General features: G+C 41.4%; 1 protein-coding gene and 1 long non-coding RNA gene across 4 annotated transcripts in view; one reads left to right on the top strand and one right to left on the bottom strand.

Moving 5' to 3' along the window:
• The window catches only part of pinx1 (PIN2 (TERF1) interacting telomerase inhibitor 1), a 139,677-nt gene that overhangs the window by 32,297 nt on the left and 80,919 nt on the right, over window positions 1-26,461 (top strand). For both annotated transcript variants that reach the window (XM_069886617.1, XM_069886618.1), the window contains exons 5-6: window positions 6,545-6,637; window positions 10,430-10,530. In XM_069886617.1, the coding sequence (XP_069742718.1) occupies window positions 6,545-6,637; window positions 10,430-10,530 (194 nt within the window). The remainder of the gene's footprint in view (window positions 1-6,544; window positions 6,638-10,429; window positions 10,531-26,461) is intronic.
• Window positions 1-26,461, bottom strand: part of LOC138736706 (uncharacterized) — a 39,481-nt gene that overhangs the window by 4,612 nt on the left and 8,408 nt on the right. The window lies entirely within an intron of this gene.

Below are 26,461 nucleotides of genomic sequence, written 5' to 3'. Positions count from 1 at the left end.
AACATTTAAATTGATTCCAGAAAATAACTATTATTTGCTTGGGAGCTGAATGTCCAGTGTATTGGAAAATTTAGGTAGGTAGAGGGTGTGGCGTTCGCCTGATGGTAAGTAATGATATTAATCACTAGAAAGAAGGGTCATAAGGTCAGAAGAGGTGGAATCCTTTTGGGTTGAGTTTTAAAAAAAAAAATGGCAAGGGTAAAAGAACCCCATTGGCAGTTATGTCAAGTTTCCCAAGCAGCAGTCGGGAAGTGGACTAAGAGTTACAACTGTAAATAGATAGTGTGACAGAAGGAAATTGTCAGAATAATTAAAGATTTTAACATGAAAGGAAATTGGGGAAAGTCAAGAAGGTACTGGATCTCAGGAGAGAGAGTTTGTAGAATGCCTTAGGGATGGCATTTAAGAGCAACTTGTCAATAAGCCCATTGGGGATCGGCGGTTTTGGATTGGGTGATATGTAAAGAACCCGAGATGATTAGAGAATTAAAGGTAATGGATCCCTTAAGAAGTAGTGATCATAACATGATTGAGTTCATTTTCAAATTTGAAAAGGAAAAACTGATATCAGGTGTCAGTATTTCAGTGGAAGAAAGGAGATTACAGTGGTATGAGAAAAGAACTGGCCCAAGTTGACTAGAAAAGTAAGCTGGATGGAGGGACGCCAGAGCAGAATTGGAGAATATTTCTACAAGAAAGTGCAGGATATCTATATATACATAAAAAATAAAATTATGAATGGAAAAATGGCACAAATGTGGCTAACAAGAGAGTTTAAGGCTAACAAAAGCAAAAGGGAGGGCATACAAAGAAACAAAAAATAAGTGGAAAAACAGATCTGGGAAACTTAAAACTTATAGAAAGAGACAAAGAAAATCATTAGGACAGAAAAAGGTGAATTATGAAAGGAATTTGGCAAATAACATTCAAAAGGATACTGAATTTTTAAAAAGATATATAGAGTAAAAGAGAGACCTGAGTAGATATAGGACCAATTGGAGAAATTGTAATTGTAATGGTTAACAAAGAGATGGCAGAGGAACTAAATGAGTATTTTGCGTCAGTCTACACTGAAGAAGACCATAACAATATATCTGATAGTCAGAAATCTCAGGGAATAGAATTAAGTACAGTCAGGATTACTAGAGGGAGAGTGCTAAGTAAAATGAATGGATTAAAGATAGATAAGTCTCCCAGACTGGATGAGGTGCACCATGAGCTTTGAAGGTGGCAGCTTTGGAGATTGTGAAGGCATTGGAATTGATTTTCCAGAAATCAATAGACTCAAGCATGGTTCCAAAGGATTGGAAGATTACAAATGTAGTTCTGCTGTTTAAGAAAGGAGGGAGACAGAAAAAAGGAAATTATAAACATATTAGTCTGAAATTGGTATTTGGGAAGTTATTGGAGTTGATCCTCAAGGACGAGGATATGAAATGCCTTGATGTGCATGATATGATAGGTCCAAGTGAGCATGATGAAGGCAAGATCCTGTCTGACCAACCTAATGGAATTTATTGAGGAAATCTCAAGTAGGATGGACAAAGGAGAGGCTGTTGATGATGGATTTTCAAAAGGCCTTTGATAAGGTGCTGCTTAAGAGGCTGCTAAATAAGGTGAGAGCCCATGGAAGTACAGGAAAGATATTCTATTGGGTGGACCATTGGCTGCTAGAAAGCAAAGGGTGGGAATAAAGGGATCCTGATCTGGTTGGTTGCTGGTTACTAGTGGTTTTCGGCAGGGGTTGGTGTTGGGGCCGCTTCTTTTTACAATGTATGTTTATGATTTAGATTATGGATTAAATGATTTTGTGGCAAAGTTTTTAGATGACACCAAGATAGGTGGTGGAGGAGGAAGTGTTAAATAAACTGAAAAGTTGCAGAGAGACTTGGTCAGGTTGGGAGAGTGGGCAAAGAAATGGCAGTTGAGATACAATGTTGAGAAATGTGCAGTTGTACATTTTGGAAGAGGAAATAAACAATTAGATTATTTGGGAAGAAAATTCAGAAGTGCAAAGGGACTTGGGAGTCCTTGTGCAGGATAGCCAAAAGATTAACTACCAGGTGGGATCGGCAGTAAAGAAAATGAATGCTATGTTGGCATTCATTTCAAGAGGAATAGTGTACAGGTACACGATCCTTTATCCGGAACCCTTGGGGGACAATGTGTTCTGAATTTTGGATTTTTCTGGATTTCAGAAAGCCCAGCTGAATTGTGCTGCCTATCCACCCCCACCCCCTTCCAGTCGCCCGGCCGTCTCTCCCAACGGCCGTCTCTCCCAACGGCCGTCTCTCCCAACGGCCGTCTCTCCCAACGGCCGTCTCTCCCAACGGCCGTCTCTCCCAACGGCCGTCTCTCCCAACGGCCGTCTCTCCCAACGGCCGTCTCTCCCAACGGCCGTCTCTCCCAACGGCCGTCTCTCCCAACGGCCGTCTCTCCCAACGGCCGTCTCTCCCAACGGCCGTCTCTCCCAACGGCCGTCTCTCCCAACGGCCGTCTCTCCCAACGGCCGTCTCTCCCAACGGCCGTCTCTCCCAACGGCCGTCTCTCCCAACGGCCGTCTCTCCCAACGGCCGTCTCTCCCAACGGCCGTCTCTCCCAACGGCCGTCTCTCCCAACGGCCGTCTCTCCCAACGGCCGTCTCTCCCAACGGCCGTCTCTCCCAACGGCCGTCTCTCCCAACGGCCGTCTCTCCCAACGGCCGTCTCTCCCAACGGCCGTCTCTCCCAACGGCCGTCTCTCCCAACGGCCGTCTCTCCCAACGGCCGTCTCTCCCAACGGCCGTCTCTCCCAACGGCCGTCTCTCCCAACGGCCGTCTCTCCCAACGGCCGTCTCTCCCAACGGCCGTCTCTCCCAACGGCCGTCTCTCCCAACGGCCGTCTCTCCCAACGGCCGTCTCTCCCAACGGCCGTCTCTCCCAACGGCCGTCTCTCCCAACGGCCGTCTCTCCCAACGGCCGTCTCTCCCAACGGCCGTCTCTCCCAACGGCCGTCTCTCCCAACGGCCGTCTCTCCCAACGGCCGTCTCTCCCAACGGCCGTCTCTCCCAACGGCCGTCTCTCCCAACGGCCGTCTCTCCCAACGGCCGTCTCTCCCAACGGCCGTCTCTCCCAACGGCCGTCTCTCCCAACGGCCGTCTCTCCCAACGGCCGTCTCTCCCAACGGCCGTCTCTCCCAACGGCCGTCTCTCCCAACGGCCGTCTCTCCCAACGGCCGTCTCTCCCAACGGCCGTCTCTCCCAACGGCCGTCTCTCCCAACGGCCGTCTCTCCCAACGGCCGTCTCTCCCAACGGCCGTCTCTCCCAACGGCCGTCTCTCCCAACGGCCGTCTCTCCCAACGGCCGTCTCTCCCAACGGCCGTCTCTCCCAACGGCCGTCTCTCCCAACGGCCGTCTCTCCCAACGGCCGTCTCTCCCAACGGCCGTCTCTCCCAACGGCCGTCTCTCCCAACGGCCGTCTCTCCCAACGGCCGTCTCTCCCAACGGCCGTCTCTCCCAACGGCCGTCTCTCCCAACGGCCGTCTCTCCCAACGGCCGTCTCTCCCAACGGCCGTCTCTCCCAACGGCCGTCTCTCCCAACGGCCGTCTCCCCCCCCCCAGCCGCCGGTCCCTTGGCCGCCTCTCCCCCCCCCCCCCCCCCACTTGGCCGCCGGTCCCTTGGCCGCCTCTCCCCCCCCCCCCCCACTTGGCCGCCGGTCCCTTGGCCGCCTCTCCCCCCCCCCCCCCCCCCCCCCCACTTGGCCGCCGGTCCCTTGGCCGCCTCTCCCCCCCCCCCCCCCCACTTGGCCGCCGGTCCCTTGGCCGCCTCCCCCAACCGCAGGTCCCCACTTGCTGGATTTTGGTGCTTTCCGGATTTTAGGTGTCCAGATAAAGGATCGTGAACCTGTACAAGAGTAAAGAGGTGTTGATGAGGCTCTATGCGGGACTGGTGAGAATTTTTTTTGGAGGACTATATGCAGTTTTGGGCCCCTTAGAAGGGATGTAATAATGTTGGAGAGAGTATAGAGAAGATTTTCCAGGATGATTTCTGGAATGCAAGGGCTGACCTATGAGGATTGTTTAGCGGCTCTTGGACTGTATTCATTGGAGAATAGAAGAATGAGAGGTGTTTTTGAATGCTGAAAGGATTGGACAGAATAGATGTGAATAACATGTTTCCTTTGGTGGGTGAATCCAAGACAAGAGGGCACAGTCTTAGAATTAGACGGTACCCATTTAAAACAGATGAGGAGAAATTTCTTTAGCCAGAGGGTCATGGATTTGTGGTATTTGTTGCCACATACAGCTGTGGACGCTCAATCATTGGGAGAGTTTAAGGAGGAGATTGATATGTATCTAATTAGTCAGGGTATCGAGCGATGTGGGGGAAAGGGCTGGAATTTGGAACTTGGTAGCTCAGGGTGGAGTTATAGAGCAGACTCGATGGCCCAAATGGCCTACTTCTGTTCCTTTATTGTGATCTTGATATTGTGTACTTCTCATTTTTGCTACCTGAGATATTGGTCATTGAAGATGGCTAACTCCAAGGGATAAATGTTGAAATAATAGAGTTCACCATGTATTGAGCTGAATGTGCTGTGGGTCATATTTTATTTCTGATGTTTCCATTACCACCTCCCCTTTGCGTTTGGCTTTCACCTCTCTTTTCAATCTAGGCCAACTATTAATGCATTTTCGGTCACTATGACATTGCACTTTGGAGTGAACTTAGCTACATGTTATGGCAAGTGTTGTGATGGCAACTCAAGTGGATACTCCCATAATACTTGTGCATTCCACCACATAATTTTTATTGACAGCCAGTGGAAAGCATGGCTATTTCATTATCTTCTGACTAACTGGCATTTAGACATTTTGTACAAGTTGGTGTTCTATGGAAACCCAATGCTACATTTTATATTAAGCCATTACTTTGGGAAGACTTCAGAATACAACTTCTAAATCAAAGGGAATTTTCTAATGTGATTAAAAATTGGCACTGGTGCAATTATATTTCTCAGAGGTTAAGTAGACTGGATCAAGTGGAAACTGATTGTAAAGTGAAATTTTGAACTGTGTGGGTTATTCTGATGAAATCAGGATTGCATTCATCTCTTTCTTGCTGCTACCATCAAGGAAGAGGTATGGGTGCTGCAAGACTTACACCAGCAGGTTCAAGAACAGTTACTACCCCTCCACTATCTGACTCCTCAACAACAAACTCAATCAGGGGTCTTACTTTTCCATTTTATTGACTTTTTTCTCTCTGTATTACCAAGTCAGTTTTTTTTTGTTTACATATGTACATTGAGTAGAGTTATTGCACTACCAATATCTAGTTATCCTGCCTTGCCCGCAGAAAAAAGAATTTCAATGTTGTATGTGATGTCTTGACAATAAATCTGAATCTTTCCTGACCTGGCAAGACAAGCCTTTAAACAAGAAAGTCTGCACATTGGTGTTGAGTGCAATACATGAAAGTTATAGAAAAACTCAGCAGATCTTGCAGCATTCATAGAAAGTAAAAGGTAACCAAAGTTTTGGGCCTGGGACTTTCATTAGGAATAAGCAAAAACAGACAGCCACCTGAATAAAAAGGTGGAGAGAAGAGGAAGGGGCAGGAGGAGGAGCACAGGCTAACAGTTAGGAAGGAGGTCATAGATTGGTACAGGTAGAAGGGTTGTGCAACAGCAAGGACCTCCCTTGGCCAACCATTTCAATTCTACACACAATTACCACACCAATGGGTCTGTCCATGGCCTTGTACACTGCCAGACTGAGGCTACGTACAAATTAGAGGAACAACACCATCTTGGCAGTCTCCAATTAGATGGCATAAACATTGATGTTTCTAATTGCTGATAATCCCCTTACCTGAATCTCTCTTTCCCTATCCCTCTCTCATTTCCTCCAGTTCCCTACCCCTTCTGTCAAAGAGCTACTCTCGACCATCCCATGTAACCTTGCCTTTCTTTTCTACCATCTACTGTCCACCTATATATGGCCTCTTGCTTGTTAGCCTGAGCTCCTCCCTCTGCCTCTTCCTCTCCTCCCCCACTTGTATTCAGTCTGCCTGCTTTTGCTTACATTTGAAGGGTCTAGGCCCAAAATCTTGGTTGCCCTTTACTTCCTATGGATGCTGAATGACCTGTTGAGTTTCTCTAGCACGTTTTGTGTATTGCTCAAGAGCAGTGCTTTAAAATTTGTGGAGACTACTTTTTGCTGCTCCTATAAAAGGTTAACATATGAATCAACTTTGTCTTTTCTCATCAAAAATTAGTTGGGGTCACCAAGATGATGCAGCTGGTAGAGCTACTTTCTTGCAATTCCAGTGAATTCTAGCCTTGTCTGTGAAATGTGCATGCTCTCCCCATGATTGTGTGGGTTTCCTCCTGTAACCCAAAATGTACATGCTGGTTGGTTAGTTGACCATTGTGTATGAGAGTTAAATCCAGTAGATAAAATTTCTGAGTTTTCCCTTGAGTAATACCACAATTTTGGTGTCAATTAGCTACATTAAATTACCTTATTCTTAACTAAACGTTATGAGCTTTTATTTTTAACAGGCTCAACATCAACTGAGGATAAAACCATGTTCAGCCTTGAAGAGAAATCTAAATCTTCCAAGAAACGAGTCCATTATCAGAAATACACCAAAGGTGAGGTGTAGCACTTTCTAGTATTGTGTATTTGATATTTATTTATCCAAATTTTGACATTTGCAGTTTAAACATTGATATCTATATTTATGCAAGGCATGTTCTATGTAGGTTGATGATTTGTAGTGTAATCTGTGACCGATGATTTGCATTAGTGTATGTTAAGGAAACGAGATTATTTTTATTTGTTGTAAGAGGATACCTATAATCATAGGTAGCTTATTACCTTTGAAATGTTTGGAAAGACCTTTTACTTGAGACACCTTTCTACTCTATCTTTTCCTCCTACACCCCAGAACTTGTGTGAAACTGCATTTCACATGTGACTTGTGGCATCTTATAATTTCACAGTCAAAGTAACACGTCAACATTAAAGAAACAGCCACTTTGGCCCATGATGTCTGCACTGAACATGATGCTCCATCTCTTCTGTGTGCACATAATCTATATATTTCCATTCCCTTCATATTCATGTCTATATGGAAGCCTTTTAAATTTCATTGTTTTATCTGCTTCCTGACAGCCCATTTAGGCACCTATCACTTTGTGTATATTTAAAAAAAAAAGCTTTTGCCCCGCGCATCTCCTTTTAAACTTCAGCTCCCCACCTTAAACACGTGTCCTCTAGTGTAATTAAGAATAAGGTTTCAAAATTCCAAATTGTGTTCATATCAAATCTATTTTGAATAGAATGACTCTCTATGTTGGATAAATTTAAAACAAAGCGCAACAAATAGCTAAAATCTAAACAATTTGTATTTAAATGCATACATCTTGTGCGAATTGGAATCTCAGTTACTTTTAACTGAAAGCAGCGAAGAAGAAAAAAAATCAGAATAGACATTCTTCCAAGGGGCACTACCCTATTAAAGAATGTTGCAATCTCGCACCAGTTTTCCGAGGAAATGTAAAGCCTTACAAACTTTCATACTAAATATGTGATTTCTGAAGCAATTTTCTTCAGTTATCTGCAGTTTGAAGTTTAATTAGCAGGAATCTGATGGACATAAGTTATAAATAACTACATAGTGTATTTCATAAATATATAGTTTGACATGAAAATGGTGATATAGTCTCAGAAGAAGCTGCCCTTATGCTTCTGAGACCGATAAATCATTTCATACTATCTATGGTTTTCTATTGCTATTTTGTCCTCAGCTGGAATCTCAACAAGAAAAATCAAATCATTCATTCAATCCAACTAATAAGTCAAAACTCCTTGGTACTGCTGTGCCAATGGGGATCTATATTTCCAGTTTCCCCTCAAGGGAATGTCCCCAACAATGGACTAGTCAGCTCTAGAAATATTAACTTCAAGTTGGAGATTGTCTATGGTTGGTTAGAAAATTATAGTTAGATTGATGTGCCATTAGTCTCCCTCTGCTTTGCACCAGTTGGATTAAGATGGAAAAAGTTGCTGAGGTCTGTTTGATCTCATTGTTCTGAGAGTTCCCTTGACCATGTATATTAGAATGCAAGGATATTTCTTAGTGGGTCTGTTGTTTACTCCTATTAAAGTTTACGCTGCCCGGAATGAGTTTTTTTAAGAACTAATTAGAATTAAGACAATGAATCATTTTAGTCTTATGTTCACATGCAGGTATACCATGATTACAAGTAGGAGGCAGTTGAGTACACCACCCTACCATCTCTACCCCCTCAGCCTCCACTGCTCTTTAACCTGACAGGTTGCGTGTCATTAAACCTGAGTTCAAATGAATTAGTTATTTTTTTTCAAACCAGGAGCAATCAAAAGATGCCCTTAATTACATAACCTGATGGAAGAAAGCAATTGGTTAGTTTGTTGTCAATGACTGTTCCTTTCTGGCTTAGTTATTTTTTTTTATTTTTCAAACACAGTTTCTGATTCCTGATGGTTTTAAAAATATCTTAAAGTTGAAAGTTTCACTATCATTTGAGAATTATTACTACATCTAGATATATAATCAGTTAATTACTTTTATAAATGTTCTTGACACTCCTACCTGGAAAAATTACTATTAACTAATGACTCCTAAATATGTATCCATTACATTTGATGGATACAGGATAGTTGTCTTGATCTGGACTAAAATCCTAGAGGTGTGCATGCCAAATTATGATTTTTAAAATGATATATCTATTTGTGAAATGGCAACTTGAAAAAAAGATTCAGGCTTATATTCTTGTTTTAAGTGAAATAGCTGGTTCACTAACATCTGTGGGAAGGGGTCCCTCCTCTCCACCCCCCCAAAAAAAAATTAACTTGATTCTAAATGGTTTGCGTCTCTATTGACTGAAATAAAGTTAGCAATTCTTCATTGAGGGAATTATGATTGGCATAAAATGTAACTTTATCTAGATTGCCAAATGAAAATAATGTTTTTATAGGCTAAAGTTCAACCAGTTCCTTTTTAATTGCCCACTTGTTTGCCAAATTTGGCGTAGCTTTAAATCTCACTGCTTAATGTTGTGTTGAATTGTAGTACAGTATTTGTGCTAAGGATGGATCTGTGGTAAGAAGTACTATATCAAAACTATTGAGCAGCTTACTCGCAAGTGGTAGTGTTTTCTACAATGCTAACTGTACTAGAGGGTTTAATTTCATCTTGGGGAATGGGAATTTTGAACTTTTGTATAAAATGCTTAAAGGAATAAATTTATTCCTTTGCATCAAGTCCCAGTGTTTTGTTCATTATTATGGGCTAAAGCAGATTCCTGGCTACAGTTTGGAAACAAAAGAGAATGTTGGCATTTGTTAAATTTCCCAGGGCACCACCAGGTCTCTCTTGTTTCTCATAAGTTGAGAAAATAAATAAAGGATGGTCATCTGTAATAGTAATGTAAAATCGTATGTGCAATGTAAAACTATAATTTGTGTGGTCAAGTGCATTTTTTTGCATTCTTGCTTATTTCTCCATTTTTGATGCCTCATTGCTCTCCTTAACGTGCAATGTTTTGGATCTGCTGTTCATCTCTACCAAATGCTGCTAATAGCACGATCATTTTTTAAAAATAAGTAAACTGCTAGAGAAAGTAAGCAGTTCAGGCAGCATATCTAGAGGTGATGTATGGTGTCAACCTGAAATGTTAAGCATCCCTTTGCCTCTAAATGTTGCCTCACTAACCGAATTCCTCTCGCAGTTTGGTTTTGATCCAGATTACAGCATTTGAAGTCCCATGTATCTGCTTAATGTTTAACACATGTTATGGAATGAGTAGCTCTCCTTCCCAATCTGCTGCTTTCAGAAGTTTGTTGGAGAACCATGAAACTCATTTTCAAAAGATGGCCTAAATTTTTGATAAATCAAGAGGAGGGTGAAAGTAAATATAAAAACTTCCTTTTTGATAATTTAAAATTATTAGTTAGATTAGTATCTCAGAGTTTGTCATTGTGTATTGTTTTTCTGTGGTTTGTCAGATTGCCTTTCATGTCAGTGTTTCAGTGAGCCTTTCAAGTATGCAGAACAATATCCTAATGAACACGTTTCCTCCAATTCCAATATCAAGAGCAGAGACTTAAATGTTAGGACAAAAATGATACCTTGCCCTTAAAGACCTGTGATCTAGCAATTCAAATTACACTTCAGTGCCATGGTATGGGCTTTTATAAAATTATAACTCCTATACAACAAAATTATTATTTCTGGAACTAAAAATGTAGAATGTACCCATGTTATATTAATCTGGGATTATTCTCAAGGTGATTATGCCTGTTTTTTTTTTTGGTACAAATCCGGTTAATTCAGTAGAGTTAGAACAATTTCTGTAACATTTCAAATTAACACCTTTTTATTTGCAATTGGATTGCAGGAAAAGATCTTTCTTCTCGGAGTGCTACAGATCTTGCCTGTGTATTTGGAAAACGAATCAAGCTGAGTAAAGGATCCATTGATGAAAAAAGGGCAATAGAGGTAAGGATTGTATGTTTATTTGTTGATTGTACAGTTGAAGTAAAATACAAAATGATAGAATTCTTTCCATTTTTCTATCACTCTCTTTGAAAAATAAGTTGCGGTCACATGGTACTTGGAGTTCACTCCAGATTTAAGTGCATGTATCCAGAAGTGCATGTTGAAGAAGGAAATCAGTTATGAAACATGCAATAGTTTGAAAGAGGGTGAAATGAGAATTGCATAGCTTTTAGGATTATAAAGAAGGGAACTTGAACTAGAAATGATCTTTTGTTGAGTGTAGTTAATGTGCAGAATTCTGTAACAAACACGTTAATTCAGTGCATTTGAATTCTTTCAGAGAACGATTATTTGAGATCATCAAATTAAAATGTGTGGGTGTCAAAGACCAGTGTCATTAGACTAGATGCTTTGCATGTTGGAAAAGTGGTAAAAAGGTTCCTTTTATTGTCATGTTGGCTGTCTTGATGGCAAATAGAGTTGACATGAGCATTACCTGCTGCCCCTAAAAATAAGAAAAGAGAAGCAAAAAAAGTTACTTCAGAAAACTAATTGTCCATGGATTTGCTTCCAATGCAGCTTCCCAGACTCCTGTTCAATCCTTTGGCAACTCCAGATCCAAAAAATCTGATAAGATCAAGAATCTTTCAGTTCCGAGTCCCTTTGAGAGTTCTTAATTCCCTCAGCACCCTTTTGAAACTCTGATCTGATACCTGGTCCCTGTGAGCCAGTCTCCAGCAGCCCACAACCCTGTGTGAGTCCTTTGACTGCAAATCATGAACAGCTTGCAACCTGTGTGGGTCCTTCAGCCGCTGAGCCCCTCATTTGTCTGCTGCCCTGGTCACCTTCCTGCAGGATTATTTCCTAAGCCTCTCCGGTTTCTGGTACCCTGCACCGTTTCGCTGTTCTCCGTCTGCAACCCCTCATGGTATGCTGTCCAGCATAGCACCACCATCTTTAACACAGACCTCCATGGTTGCAGGATGTATTTTTAATAAAACAAAACAATGCTGCTTTATCAGGCCTTCAAGCCATTAGATTGGGTGTGCGACCTGTCTCTCTGCAGTTAGATTTCTCTGGTGCTCATCTAAGCAAGGCTTATTTTTATGTTAAACATAAATAAGACTTCTGGGATTTAAATATGCTTGTGCACTATCACAGATTCTGGAAATATCTGTGACATTCTTAAGTTGATTTTGAAAAAAAAATAGTGAAAATATTGAACTGAAGTTATAGTGGCACCTCCTGAAATGCGCAGCACTCAAATTTGAGTCCATATCTCCTTTTTTTTTAAAACTTTCTTGATGCTCACATGTTTGTGTAGAACGAGAAAATAAAGCACAGCTTCCAATTGCTTTCTATCAAACTGAACATCCTGGATCTCACAGGTTTTTTTTTCCCCTGTATGGTTCAGACACCGTTTCCTTCCTCTTAAAGCTGTGTTTCCTGATGTAGCCTTATCACTGAAGAAAATGATATAGGATAGACAGGAGCTTGGCATAGAACAGTCACAACCTTTACAACTAAACAATATGTTCCTGCAAAAAAAATAGTCTAGGCATGAGTTCACATATCAGATTTGGGTGCACTGAGTTCATTTGATTAAAACTATTTGATTGTGATATCATGGTGTAATTTATCAAGCAACCTGGATTGTAATAATTCTTCCGTAGTCCACTCAATATTGCTAACATTAGCACATTTCCTGCTGAAATGAAATACTGTTGATAGTGCAATTTAATTGCAATCTCTATAAATCCAACTGCATAGTGTATGCGTGACAACATAATTTTAGCTCTGGCCAGCTTAAATTGTTTAATTGTGGTTTTGTGTTAAAAATAAATAAATAGATGGAAATTGTTGACCTGATATAGTTAGAATTGCACAGAAATCACAAAGGAGATCTTTCATTTGGAGTAAAGAGGTTAAAGCTGCAGTTTTATTTTTATTCATCTGTTATATAATAGTATGCTGTTTGTTCTCCGCAATATTTATATGCAAGTCTCTAATAATGAAAAGGGGCTTAGTTGCAAATTCTATTTTGTACAAAATATTCCAAAAAATGTGTTTGCACTAAACACATTAAACCACACATGTCAAACTCTGGCCCGCGGGCCAAAAATTATATTTGGCCCACGGGCCAAAAATTATATTTGGCCCACGGGCCAAAAATTATATTTGGCCCGCGAGATCATTTCAAAAGTGTATTAGAGGTGGCCCGCCCTGCAGCGAGAGCCGATGCTGTTTTTTGGTCATGTCACCCCCACCATCCTCCCCCTTCATTGCACATCCTTCCCCATTGAAACACGAGAAATTGTAACACGAGAAGTCTGTCGATGTCATCCGCCGGCAAGCCAGTTGGAAGGCTCCCCGCACAACCAGTCACTTCTCCCACCTGTCGAGCGGTGCGGCGGATGGGCGAGCGCCTGTGATTTCCTGTCGGCGTGACAGGCATGGCAGGCTGCGCACGGCCCCCGGGCAGCGCGAGCCCCATGCGACTGGCACAGGACGGCCCTTCCACAGCGCGAGCGCACTTCTCCCGGTCGCCACGGCCTTCGGCGCTTGCACCCGCGCGGACCCCAGGGACGGCTGGTGCGGACCCCAGGGACGGCTGGTGCGGACCCCAGGGACGGCTGGTGCGGACCCCAGGGACGGCTGGTGCGGACCCCAGGGACGGCTGGTGCGGACCCCAGGGACGGCTGGTGCGGACCCCAGGGACGGCTGGTGCGGACCCCAGGGACGGCTGGTGCGGACCCCAGGGACGGCTGGTTCGGCCCTGCACGTGAAGAGAGAGATGGTGGCTGTCCGCAAAGGCTGATCGGCAGCGCGCTGGGCCTGAGTGGGTGGGTAAGCAGGGGTGGGCAGAGGGTGTAGATGAGGAGTAATGGGCAGGGGAAGTTATGGTGGTGCAAGGGGCAGTTAGGGGGAGGGATGAGTAGAAGGAGGGGTGGATAGGAAAGAGGTAAAAGGGGAAAGGGGAGGGGCAGGGCGAGTAGGGGAGGGGTGATTAGAGGGTGAGAGACGGGTTGAGGGAGGAACAGGTTGAGGGGAGAGGCAGTAGAGGGGCGTGTGTAGGATGGGGTGGGTAGAGGCAGAGCGAGTGGAGTGAGGGGTGAGTAGAGGTTGGGTAAAGGACTGGTCAGGTAGAGGGATGGTGGGTCGAGGGTGAATAGAGGCCTAGAGCTTGAGGAGTGAGCAGGAAATGCTGAGTCCTGATGCAGGCCAAAATGGACACAGCCTGTGAATGCTGACTACATCTCCACAGGGACCAAATATGTTTCCCTCCGGTCAAGCAAAGGTGGAACTTGAGCTACCTACTCCTGACCTGTAACATTATCCTCCTAAAGTTATATCCTAAAGTTTAACATTACATATGTTGAAAGAAGAGAAAACATGCAGATGTTGTTGAAAATTTTCAATAAATATTTAGGTCGGCCCTCAACTTAGTCCAAGTTTTTAATTTTGGCCCTCCGTGAATTTGAGTTTGACACCCCTGCATTAAACTAAATCTGTACTGTTTGCGCACAATCTATATCACTCCATCTTCTGATTTGGGTATTTCTTCCTTTAATTGATAGCAAAAAAGCAATTCAACAGGGAGGGTTTAAAGGTGCTTGGGGCTTTGTCCCATAAGCACCTTTTTTTGTGAATCTGGAGATGCTATTTGCAAAGGCAATGTAGCTCAGTGCAAACTTGTCCTGGTTTTTAAAAAAAAATTGTGAGATAAACCTTTTCATCTATTGGTTAGTTTAAAATCAGTTGACTGATCAATGAAAACTGAAATATGAATCTTTATTGGCTTGACCTTCTGTTATTCATTTTTGACAACTTGAATCATTTTTCTCTTTTTTGGATGTCAGGATTTTTTTTGCACCTTGAACAACAGAATTTCTAATTTTTCAATGTTTGTTTGTGTTGCTATTTCTTAGTGATTGTTGTCATGTTCCTGGCCGTACTCTGCTCATACATAACTTGTTATGCAGTCATTTCTATGTAAATTGCTAATATTGATTAATAGAATAATATGCAGAGAAGTTTAGTTAATGCCATCTGGTTGGAGGGTGCCCCAACAGAATACAAAGTGGTGTTCCTCCAATTTGCAGGCGGTATCAGTCTGGCCTTATTTTTGTGTCTAAACACTAAAAATGTATTTGGGATTTTCCTTGTACCCCTACTAGTACGACTTAAGTTAATGCTGCTGCCTCTTGGTTTCTTTTAAAGACTATTACTTCGAGCTAATTCTAATTTTGTTGTAGACTGTCACATGCCTAGTTATTTCTTGAGAACTGACAATATCTTTTCACTATTTGTATCATACTCAAATCATACCCCTATAATACCAAAATCCAGGTTAGTTTTAATAAGAAAGAATGTCCTAATACCAAACCTTTGGAGACACAATTGTATACTTCTTTCCTGTCCCAACGGCACTCATTTACCTTGATTGTCTTATCCCTCGGACAATTCATGTTATCATGATGCAGTATTTATTTTCCAAATGTCTCCTTGTAGGACTATATTAAATTACTTTTGAAACACTGTGTTCAGTGTCTTTTGCACTTGCTTCATCAACACTCTATTTCCATGAAAAAAAAATTCATTGGCTACTTGGATAAAACTTTGTTTTAGCAACTCTGTTCTGCCACAGTACTGTATTAAGAGAATAAAAATACATTTCTTAGAAGTGTATATTTATCTCATCTCAGTTTAAATATTCATGCTTTAAAATGTTGCACTTAGTTTTACGTTGGATGTGGTTTCATTTGTATGTTTTGTGTTGATCTGAAAAAGCTGAACTATTGTTGAATTTAGCAAACCTATATATTTTTTTAATCTTGTTTCAATCAGTTTGAGATTTTCTTTTAACTGCTTCCCTCAGCAGTAAGTTGAAGCTTTTTTTTAATCCTATGTGCAGTCCCAAAGTTATCACTGCAAATTGACAAAGTTTGTATCCGAGTCAGCAATGTCTTCAGCCAAAAGATTGAGAATGACAAATTTTTGAGTTCCTCCAGCATTTGTGTTTTACCATCAACTTAGCCCTCAACCCTTATCCTCCATTACCCACACATCTGCACAAGCCTCCTTTGCTGCCACGCATCATGAGGACAGGATTCCTCTTGCCTGCCATGCCACCAGCTTCTACATCTTATTATATGATCCCACCGCCAGAAACATCTTCCCTTCTCCTACCCTTTCCATTATCCTCAGGGACTGCTCCCTCCGTGACTCTCTCATCCATTCCTCCCTTCCCAACAATCATACCCATGGCACCTACCCCTGTGACTGTAGGAGGTGTTCTATTTACATCGACACCTCCTCCCTTCCCACCATTTGGGGCCCCAAACAGCCCTTCCAAGTGAAGCTAACATTCTCATAAATCTGCAGGGATAATCCACTACATCCAGTGCTCCTGTCTCAGAGAGACTGGGTACAAAATGGGAGGTGACCTCTGCTTGTCCACTGCAATATTGGGGATCTCCCAGAGGCCCCCATTTCAATTCCTGCCCCATTCGCAAGTCTGTTTGTGGTCTTGTGCACTGCCAGACTGAGGCCACCTGCAAATTGGAGGATCAGGACCTTGTTTTCTGTCTGGGCACCCTCCAACCGGATGGTTTCTGTTAACCTCCCCGCCCCCAATTTTTCCCTTATTTCCTCTTGTTCTTTCCCTCTGTCTCTTCCCTTTTCCTCTGTCTCCTTCCCCACCCCCCAGCTCTGCTTTTAGAGAGCCAAAAACACTCCCTCCCCCAATCAATTCTCATTTTTCCTCTTATTAACACTGATTGGTTTGTACTCCTCAAAAGTTCAGATTTATTGTCAGAGTACTTGCATGACATCACATATATCCCTGAAATACTTTTTCCTGCCAAGGAGGCAGAATTACTACAGGTACACGATCCTTTATCCGAACATCTAAAATCCGGAAAGCTCCAAAATCCGGTAAGTGGGGAGAGAGGCGGCCGGCGCTTGGGGGAAGCGGCTGGGGGGTTGACGCTTGGGGGAGGTGGCTGAGGGACTGGCATTTGGGGGAGACGGCCAGGTGACTAGAATGGGGTGGGGGTGGATACAGCAGCACAATTCAAGTGGGCTTTCCAAAATCCGGAAAAATCTGAAATTCGGAACACACTGTCCCCCAAGGGTTCCTGGTAAAGGATTGTGTACCTGTACTTTTTGGTAGTGCAGAAAAACCTGTACTCAACATATACATGTAAGCAAGCTGAGCTGTGCAATGCAGAGAGGGGAAAAAAAATCAATAAAGTACAAAAGTAAGAGTCCTTAAATGAGTCCTTGATTGAGTTTATTGTTGAGGAGTCTGTTGGAGGGGTAGCAGCTGTTTTTGAGCCTGGCGGTGTGAGCTTTGTGGTACCTATACTTCTTTCCTGATGGTGGCAGCAGCAAGAACCTTGCATATGCTGGGTGGTGTGGATCCTTGAAAATTGCTGCTGCTGTCCAACTGCAGCATTCCCTGAAGATGTTCTTGAGGGTGGGGAAGGTTTTACCTGTGATGTCCTGAGCTGTGTCCACTACCTTTTGTAGGGCTTTTCATTAGAGGGTATTGGTGTCCCCATACCACACCGTGATGTGGTCGGTCAGCACACTTTACACTACAGATCTGTAGAAATTTGAGAAGGTTTCTTGTGTCATATTGTTTCTTATCTCCACAAACTCCTGTGGAAGTAGAGGCACTGACGTGCTTTCTTCATGATGCCATTAGTGTGTTGGGTCCAGGAAAGATCCTCTGAGATAGTGACTCACAAAAACTTAAACTCACAGGATTGTCTACCTCTTGTTTTCCCTTCCTGAAGTCAACAATCAGCTCCTTGGTTTTGTGGCATTGAGTGCGAGGCTATTGTCTTCAGTCTCCCTCTTGTATGCGATTCAACCCAGTATCGTGGTATCATCGGCAAATTTGTAGATGGTGTTATTGTCGTACCGAGTAACATAGTCAAGTGAGTAGAGCAGCGGACTAAGAGCACAGCCCTATGGTGCTCTGATACTGATGGGGATTATGTTTAGGGGTATTGGTGTCCCCATACCAGACCATGGTGCAGCCAGTCAGCACACTTTTCAACACCCATGTAGAAATTTGAGGGTTTCTTTTTTTTTTTTTTTTTCACACCATAAATCACATTAGCCATGATATACACTATTTCTTTTTCACACATATACAGTGACTTTTTCTCCCCCCACCCATTTCCTCCCAAACCACCCCCCCACCCCCCCCCCCTCATCCATTTTAGGTATACAATCTAGGTTGCATTAAGCCAGTCAGACAATGTTGTCATTCAACAAAATTACACCAGAAATTCTACTGAGTCCATTCTTTTCTTTCCTTCTCCTTCCATCAAATTAGGTAATGTTTGTCCCCGGTAGGTTTTCGCTATTATATTTAATGTAAGGCTCCTATACTTGTTCGAATATTTCAATATTATTTTTTAACCTATATGTTATTTTTTCGAATGGAATACATTTATTCATTTAAATTTAGTAGTTTCTTCCTTTTAATTTGGTTATGTATTCCATTAATATTTAAAGACATATAGTTCTTTTATATTTTGTTTATCTTCTCTTTCCGTTTTTCCATCATTACCTTTCCTCCTTTTCCATTTCTGTTTTCTTATTTTCAACTCTTTATAAGACAACATTCCTACAACATCCAACATTTTCCTTATTCTCCTATTTCTATCTTATTTATCCCCAATCTCCCCTTCACCTCCTGAGTTGTCCTTTATCCCTTGTCGGACAACCACATCTCCCCTCTCCATTTGGATTTGCGAATCCACTCGCAAGCGTCAACTGATTTTGCAGTGACCGCTATTTCCCCCCACCCCGCCTCCCCCAGAAAAGATTTCACTTTTCATATGTCACAAAGGTCACTCTTTTAATTCCCTCCTTATTCTCTCTATTCCATTACCTTCCCTTATTAATTCTTGTCTATACTATCTATATTTTCCTCTAAGTACAGATACATTCATGTATGCTCATTGTCTCTATTCACTCTTATACCTCTTTACCCGCATACATATCAATCGTGATCATTTTTACTCTCATTACCCGTCTTCATCCCTCAGTCTATTTTTGTCTTTACCCACATACATATCAATCGTGATCATTTTAACTCTCATTACCTGTCTTCCTCCCTCAGTCTATTTTTGTAATTGTTCTGCAAATTTTCGTGCTTCTTCTGGATCCGAGAATAGTCTGTTTTGTTGTCCTGGAATAAATATTTTCAATACCGCTGGATGCTTTAGTATAAATTTATACCCTTTCTTCCATAAAATCGCCTTTGCTGTATTGAACTCTTTTCTCTTCTTTAGGAGTTCAAAACTTATATCTGGATAAATGAAGATTTTTTGCCCTTTATACTCCAGTGGTTTGTTGCCCTCTCTTACTTTTTCCATTGTCTTCTCCAGTACCTTTTCTCTTGTAGTATATCTTAGGAATTTTACTACAATAGATCTTGGTTTTTGTTGTGGTTGTGGTTTAGAGGCCAATACTCTATGTGCCCTTTCTATTTCCATTTCTTGCTGTAGTTCTGGACATCCTAGGGTCTTAGGGATCCACTCTTTTATAAACTCCCTCATATTCTTGCCTTCTTCATCTTCCTTAAGGCCCACTATCTTTATGTTATTTCTTCTGTTATGGTTTTCCATTGTATCTATTTTTTGAGCTAGTAGTTCTTGTGTCTCTTTAGTTTTTTTATTAGATTTCTCCAATTTCTTTTTTAAGTCTTCTACCTCCATTTCTGCTGCTACTGCCCGCTCTTCCATCTTGTCCATTTTCTTTCCCATTTCTGTTAAGGTCATCTCCATTTTATTTATTTTCTCTTCTGTGTTGTTTATTCTTTTTCTTAAATCCTTAAATTCCTGTGTTTGCCATTCTTTAAATGACTCCATGTATCCTTTAATAAGAGCAAGTATATCCTTTACCTTGCCTTTCTTTTCTTCTTCTATTTCACTGTACTCTTCCTCTTCTTCCTCTGGGTTGACCATCTGTTGTTTCTTTGGTGCCCTTTCCTCCTCTTCTTTCTTGTTTCTATTGTCTTCTTTGGTCTCTTCTTGCTGCAGGTGTTCTGCAGCTGTCGTTGCTGGCTGTGGAGATCGACTCCCCAGCTGGTCCCCCCTCCCGTCGGTGTGTTTTTTTTCATTCGCATCGCGCATGCGCGATACTTCGCGCATGCGCGGTTGCGCACTTTTACTCGGCTCTGCGAGCCATTTTTGTAGTCCATTATTTACCGACCTGAGGGAGCGGGTTTCTCTCTCCGCAGCGGGCCTCTTCGGACAGGTAAGGCCTTCACCTTTTTCCTCCTTTGTCTTCTCTTCCTCTCTTCTTACCGTTGCTTTCGATTTTTCTTTTTTTGTCGCCATCTTCTTTCCACCTTTATACTCACTTTTCTGTAACTTTTATTTCTGTGCCTTTGTATTTTCTTTTGTTTTTCCCGACTTTTCTGGAGAGGGCTGGAGTTCACCGTCCGGCCACTACTCCATCACGTGACTCCTCTCGAAATTTGAGGGTTTCTGATGCCATACCAAACCTCCACAAACTTCTGAAGAAGTAGAGACGTTGACGTACTTTCTTCACAATGCCATTAGTGGTTTGGATCAAGTAAAGATCCTCCAAGATAGTGACTCTCAAGAATTTAAATTTGCTCATCCTCTCCACCACTGATTCCCCAATGATCACTGGATCATACGCCTCCGGTTTTCCTTTTCTGAAGTCCACAATTTTTGTTTTGATAGCATTGTGTGCAAGGTTGTGGCTGGTGCACTATTCAGCCAAATTTTCAATCTCTCTCCTGTATGCTGACCCTTGTTATACAACCCACTACTGTGGTATCTTCAGCAAATTTGTAAAGTTATTGTTGTTGTTCTGAGCCACACAGTCATAGGTGAATAACAAGGAGAGCAGGGGGGCTAAAAATGCAGCCCTGTGGTGCTCCAGTACTGATAGAGATTGTGGAGGTGATGCTCTTACTCTTCACTGATTGTGGTCTGAAGGTGAGGAAATCCAGGATCCAATTCCACAGTGGGATGTTGAGTCCCAGATTTTGGAGACTGCTAATCAATTTTGAGGGGATGATGGTGTTAAATACCGAATGTTTAACAATAAAGATCATCCTAATATATGCATCTTTGTTGTCCAGGTGTTCCAGGGCTTTGTGCTGAGCCAGTGAGATGGCATCTGCCATAGACCTGTTCTATGCTAGGTGAATTGGAATGGATCCATGTAGCTGCTCAGACAAGAGCTTATATGTTTTAACACCAGCCTTTAAAAACATTTCATCATTGTTAATGTGACTGCCACTGGTCGATAGCCTTTATGGCAGGTTACCGCGCTGTTCTTAAGCTCTGGTACGATTGATGCCTGTTTGAAACAGGTGGGTACCATGCTGTGTCAGAGTGTGATATTGAGGAAATCCATGAATTCGTTGGCAAGTTGGTCGGCCTGGGTTTTTTATACTTGGCCAGGTCCTCTTTCCAGACTGGATGCTTTCCTCAAATTTGCTCTCTCGAAGGCAGCCTCTCATAAGGACAGGAGAGGATTATCAGGGGTAATGGGGGTGTGCATTGGTGGTTCTTCCTTGTTTTTGTGGTTGAATCGAGCATAGAAGGCATTAACTTCATCTGGGAGTGAAGCTTTGCCATCTCCTACTGCACTGGATTAGGTTTTGTCACTGGTTATATCATTAAGGCTCTTCCACAACTGTCAAGTATCCTTTGTTGTTTTCAATTTCATCCAGAAACTCCACTTCACCTGGGAGGTGGCTTTCTGTAGGTGATACCTATTCCTTCTATAACTGTGATTCTTAACCCCTTTCTTTCCTCTCACACACCACTTTAAATAATTCCTATGTCATAAGTGCTCTGTGATTAGTAAGGGATTGCCTAAGGTGGTATGTGGAAAGGGAAGGGAAGGTTGAGAATCACTGCTCTAGACCCAATTGTTACTGAAATATTTTACTTGAGAAAAATTGTCATTGGCCCATTTCCTTTGGAGATATGAAACTCTGCACATAATGAGTCAATTAGGTACGATTAAAACAGTGGTTTTCAAACTTTTTCTTGCCACCCACAGACCACCTTAAGCAATTCCTTACTAATCACAGAGCACCCATGGCACAGGGAATATACTGAGTGATATGTGAGTGGGGAAAAAAAAGGTTGAGAACCACTGATCTATAGTAATCTAGATCTCTGGACATTCCCCTGTCCGTTCTTCCCTCTCCTCAGCCTTTAGTTTCAAGTGCTTGCCTGCTTTATGCTCATACCCTGATGAAGTGCTCAGGCCTGAAATGTCAGTTATATATCTTTATCTCCTATGAATGCTGCGAGACCTGCTGGGTTCCTTCAGCATTTCTGTGGTTTTACTGAGAATGACAACTGATGGGTGTTTCAGCTTGACTTTTTTTTCACTTCTCTACATCAGGAACATGCACAGAGTATTTTAATCTTTTTTTGAATATTTTTGATTTTCACAGCCTCGCTAAACTTCTATACATGCACATATACGGATTCTATATTTATCCCCTCACATATAATGTAACATGCCATCAAATAACTTGTGTTAATACAGTAATACGCACATCACTGGGGCCTTTGACCCCAACAAATCTAAACAAGAAAGAGGAAAAAAAAGAGCACATTGCCTGCATCATATTTTTCATTAGTCCCACTCCTTTTCCTCTGGGACTAATTATTACAGTACCTCAATCCTTAGAAGAAGGAGGGGGGGAAACTAGTCCATTTGGGTGCTGATTATTTCTTAAATAAGGTTTCCATATTCCATTGAATGTGTCGTGTTTCTTCCTTAGGTTGTACATGATTTTCTTCAGAGGAATGCACTCTGCATTTCCACATTCCATCATGTAGTATTTAGTTGGGTATTTTAACCTTTTTCCTTTTTATCCCTTACTGTGATGATTAAACTCAACCAAAGCCTGAGTAAAATCAGAAATATCTTCTGTTGAAGTAAAAAACAATCTTGGTTTTGTTAGTGTAGCAGTTAGCACAATGCTATTACAGCACCAGTGATCAGGACTGGCGTTCTAATCCTGTGTTGTCTGTAAAGTTTGTATGTTCTCCCTGTGTCTGTGGGTTTTCCTTGGGGGTTGTAGGTTAATTGGGTGTAGTTGGGCGGCCCTAGCTTGTGGGACTAAAGGGCCTTTTATCATGCTGTATGTCTAAATTAATACATTTAAATTTGCAAGACATTTTCATTTTGATTGTGCAGTTAATGTGAAATATACAGATGTTCACCAAAATGATGTTGGAGAAACATTACAGTGAGCTGTTTAAAAATGGGACTGCAGGAAGTCTCCACTTTAACCATTGTTATTGAAGTAAATTGCCAAATATTTGACAAATAAATCTGCACCTTATTCAAATAGACATCCCCTTTAAATTGTATGTGATATCCTTGCAGGGATTTTCAAATTCAATAACACGTTGAATTGAAACAAAAGGAAACAAGGAAGCAAGGAGTAATGTTATGAAGTGTTATGTTTTTATTTATAATTTCTATACAAGAAATGTGAGGAATTCAGCTGTGTATTCTTACAAAAGGTTATGCTTGTTTCCTATTTATTGTAGATGAAATAATTATTATGGCCAACCATTTAGTTTCTATGGGAAAATGGAAAATCAATGGAATAAGTAAGTTATCAGAAAATTCCATGAAATTTTAAAAAATTGAATTTGATTTCTCTAATGATGAATACAGAAACTTTGATATTCTAAAATACTTTTTCCATTTACTTGACTGTTGTTTATATTAAACATTTATGCTTCTTAACTAAATAGTTATAGCAATTTTTATGTTCCACTTGCTCTTTGATCATTAACAGATTTGATTTGTAAGAAATTAAGATGCATTTTTCCTCTAAGCCATTCCTTGTCTGCTATTTTAAGGAGTGGCAGCTGTGTGTCATCTACTGGGGTTATACAAAAAGGCAAACATTGCTGTCTCACTGTGGTGCAGTGGTCTAAAATAGTTTCACATTGTTTCTCCTGCTACAAAGCTCTTTTTCAGTTTCAAGTGAAAAAAATCACTTGGAGCATGAGGGCTGAAATGGAATTTGTAAGGAATCAGTTTTGTTAAACTTGCAGAAACCAGATTGAATCATGAAAGTTCTGTGCTTCTCATTAGTGTTCTGATAAAACTTTTTACCTACCTTGGACTAAATACAAAAAGCTGCAAAATACTCTTTCCCTTGAATTGTACCTCCTTCTTTTCTCTCATTTTTAATTCATTCCTGCTTATTGGTCTTTGGATCGGCTTGGCTGCAATTGAGATAAACAAGTTTGAATCATGGAACACTACAACACAGAAATGGGCCCCTTTGGCCCTTCTATTCTGTACTGAACCATTTTTTTCTTTGCTTAGTTCCACTGTCCTGCACCTAGTACATAGTGCTCCATACCTCTCCCATCCATATACCTATCTAAATTCTCCTTAAATGTTAAAATTGAGCCAGCATTCACCACCTCAGCTGGCAGCTCATTCCACACTCTCACCACTCTGTGTGAAGAAGTTCTCCCTAAACCTTTCCCCTTTCACTCTTAACCCTCATCCTCCGGTTTGTATCCCACCTCCCTCTCATAATTTTAAATATCTCTATCCAATCTCCCCTCATTCTTCTAAGGTCCAGGGAATAAATCTGTTTAACGTTTCTCTGTAACTCAGTTCCTGGAGTCAGGGCCACATCCTAGAAAATCTTCTGCGCTCTTTCGATCTTATTGATATCTTTCCTGTAGTTAGGTGATCAAAACTGCACACAGTACTCCAAATTTGGCCTTACCAATGTTTTATACAACTTTACCATAACATCCCAACTCCTTTACTCAATACTTTGATTTATGAAGGCCAATATTGCAAAAGTTCGTTACAGGTGTAACACCACTTTTAGAGAATTATATATCTATATTCCCAAATCCCTTTGTTCTACCACATTCTTCAGTGCCCCACCATTTACCAGATATGTCCTTTCTTGGTTTGTCTTTCCAAAATGCAACATCTCACACTTGTTTGCATTGCATTCCATCTCTCATTTTTCAGCCCATTTTTCCAACTGATCCAGATCCATCTGCAAACTTTGAAAACCTTCTTTGCTGTCCAAAATGCATCTAATCTTAGTGTCATTTGCAAACTTGCTGATCCAATTTACCACGTTATCATCCAGATCATTGCTATAGATAACAAACAACAATGGTCCCAGCAATGATCCTAAGGCATATCACTAGTTACAGGCCTCCAGACTGAGTAGAAGTCATCCACTACTTGGTGGAGGGGAGGTACTTCCAGCATCGAATTGTATGCTGAATTGATATCAATCTGGTTTATTTGGAGAATCTAAGGTCTCAAAAGTATATTTGGCGTATAAGTCGACCCCCCCCCCCCCCAACGTGAGATTTTTTTTAGGGTTTCACGACTCGATATGTACGCCGAAATATGTGGTATTTTTGCCAGAGCCACTGCAATTTCAATTTTTTATATTTTCTTTTCTTTTTCAAACTTATTTTAACAACTATCACAAAATACCAAAGAAACCCTACTTCCCTACTCTTCCTAAATAATCCCAATAAAAAGAAAAAAAACCACTGCATACAGTGAAATACAGAGACACTGTACTAACAAAGCATTTCTATCCTTTAAAGAGGCCTTCTGGCATCAGTGAAGTGCCTATATATTCTTGGTAAGGCTGCCAAATTTCCAGAAAGGTGCTGTATCCTTTTCTAAGACTATATGTGATCTATTCAAGAGGATTACAATGGTTAATTTCCAAAGACCATCAATCAATGAGAAGGGAATCAGATTTTCATGTCATTGTTATGTATTTCCTGGCCACACATAATGTGATTTCTATAAACTTAATTTGGGAATTGATTAAAGATCTGCTGACACTCGTGAAATTCCCCAATAAGCAAAGCTCAGGATCTAATGGGAAGGTGATTCCAATGATCTTGGTCAAGGTGTCACATACGTTGTACCAAAAGGGTCTCACCTTTGTACAAAGCCAGGTAGATTTCAGCAACGAGCCACCCTCTATACCACATCTGAAGCACATTTCTGACAATTCAGGTTTGGATCTATGTAGTTTCTGTGGGGTGAGGAAATTGTAGTGAACCAGTTTGTACTGAGCATTAATGGTAGCTGACAAACTGCTTTGACTTAAATCTGACGGGAGCTGTTCATCAATTGTTCAGATATAATTTCCATCTCACTTGAGACTTGTGCAAACTGGCTTTGGGCCTTCGTTCTGCAGTACGGAATATAATTTAGAAATTAATTTGCATACATTTCCCTGATTAAGCAGTTTCTCCACATCAGTAAGTACAGGTAAAGACATTTCAGGGCCCAGGTTAGTTTTAAGAAAATATCTTAACTAAAGGTAACAGAAGAAGGTTTTGCTGGACAAGTCATATTTCTTCTTCAATTGTTCAAAGGACATGAAAAGTTAATTTTTGAAACAGTCTTCGAAATGTTGGATCCCTTTATAATACCAAGTCTCCAGAATCTTGTTGTTTTGAGTCATGGGTATGAGTTCATTTTGTCTCAGTGTTTTTATCCAAGACTTCACTGAGGCTCACACCATATTTTATCAAATGCTTTAAAATCTGATTGTCTGTCCTGTTGGATATAATCCTGGAGTTCCAATTATGAGTAAAATCACTGACCTCCTTTTCTTTCAGGGAGTGCAATCCGATTTGTATCCAGGAGGGGACACCATTGCCCTCAAAAAAAGATGAAATAAATTACATTTGAGCTGCCAAATAATAATTTTTAAAACTGGGTAATCGGAGGCCCCTTGATCTATAACTCCATGGTTATTTTCCCATAGATACTCTGGGAACTTTAAAATTCCATAGGAATTGTCTTAACATGTTTGTTGAGGGGGAAAATTCAATATCTTCAGGGCACTTGACTCTCATCCATG

This window comes from Narcine bancroftii, chromosome 6, assembly GCF_036971445.1.
Source record: "Narcine bancroftii isolate sNarBan1 chromosome 6, sNarBan1.hap1, whole genome shotgun sequence".
NCBI classification, from domain to species: Eukaryota; Metazoa; Chordata; class Chondrichthyes; order Torpediniformes; family Narcinidae; genus Narcine; species Narcine bancroftii.
Note: the sequence above shows the minus strand (reverse complement) of the source record. Positions and strands in the feature narration are given on the sequence as shown.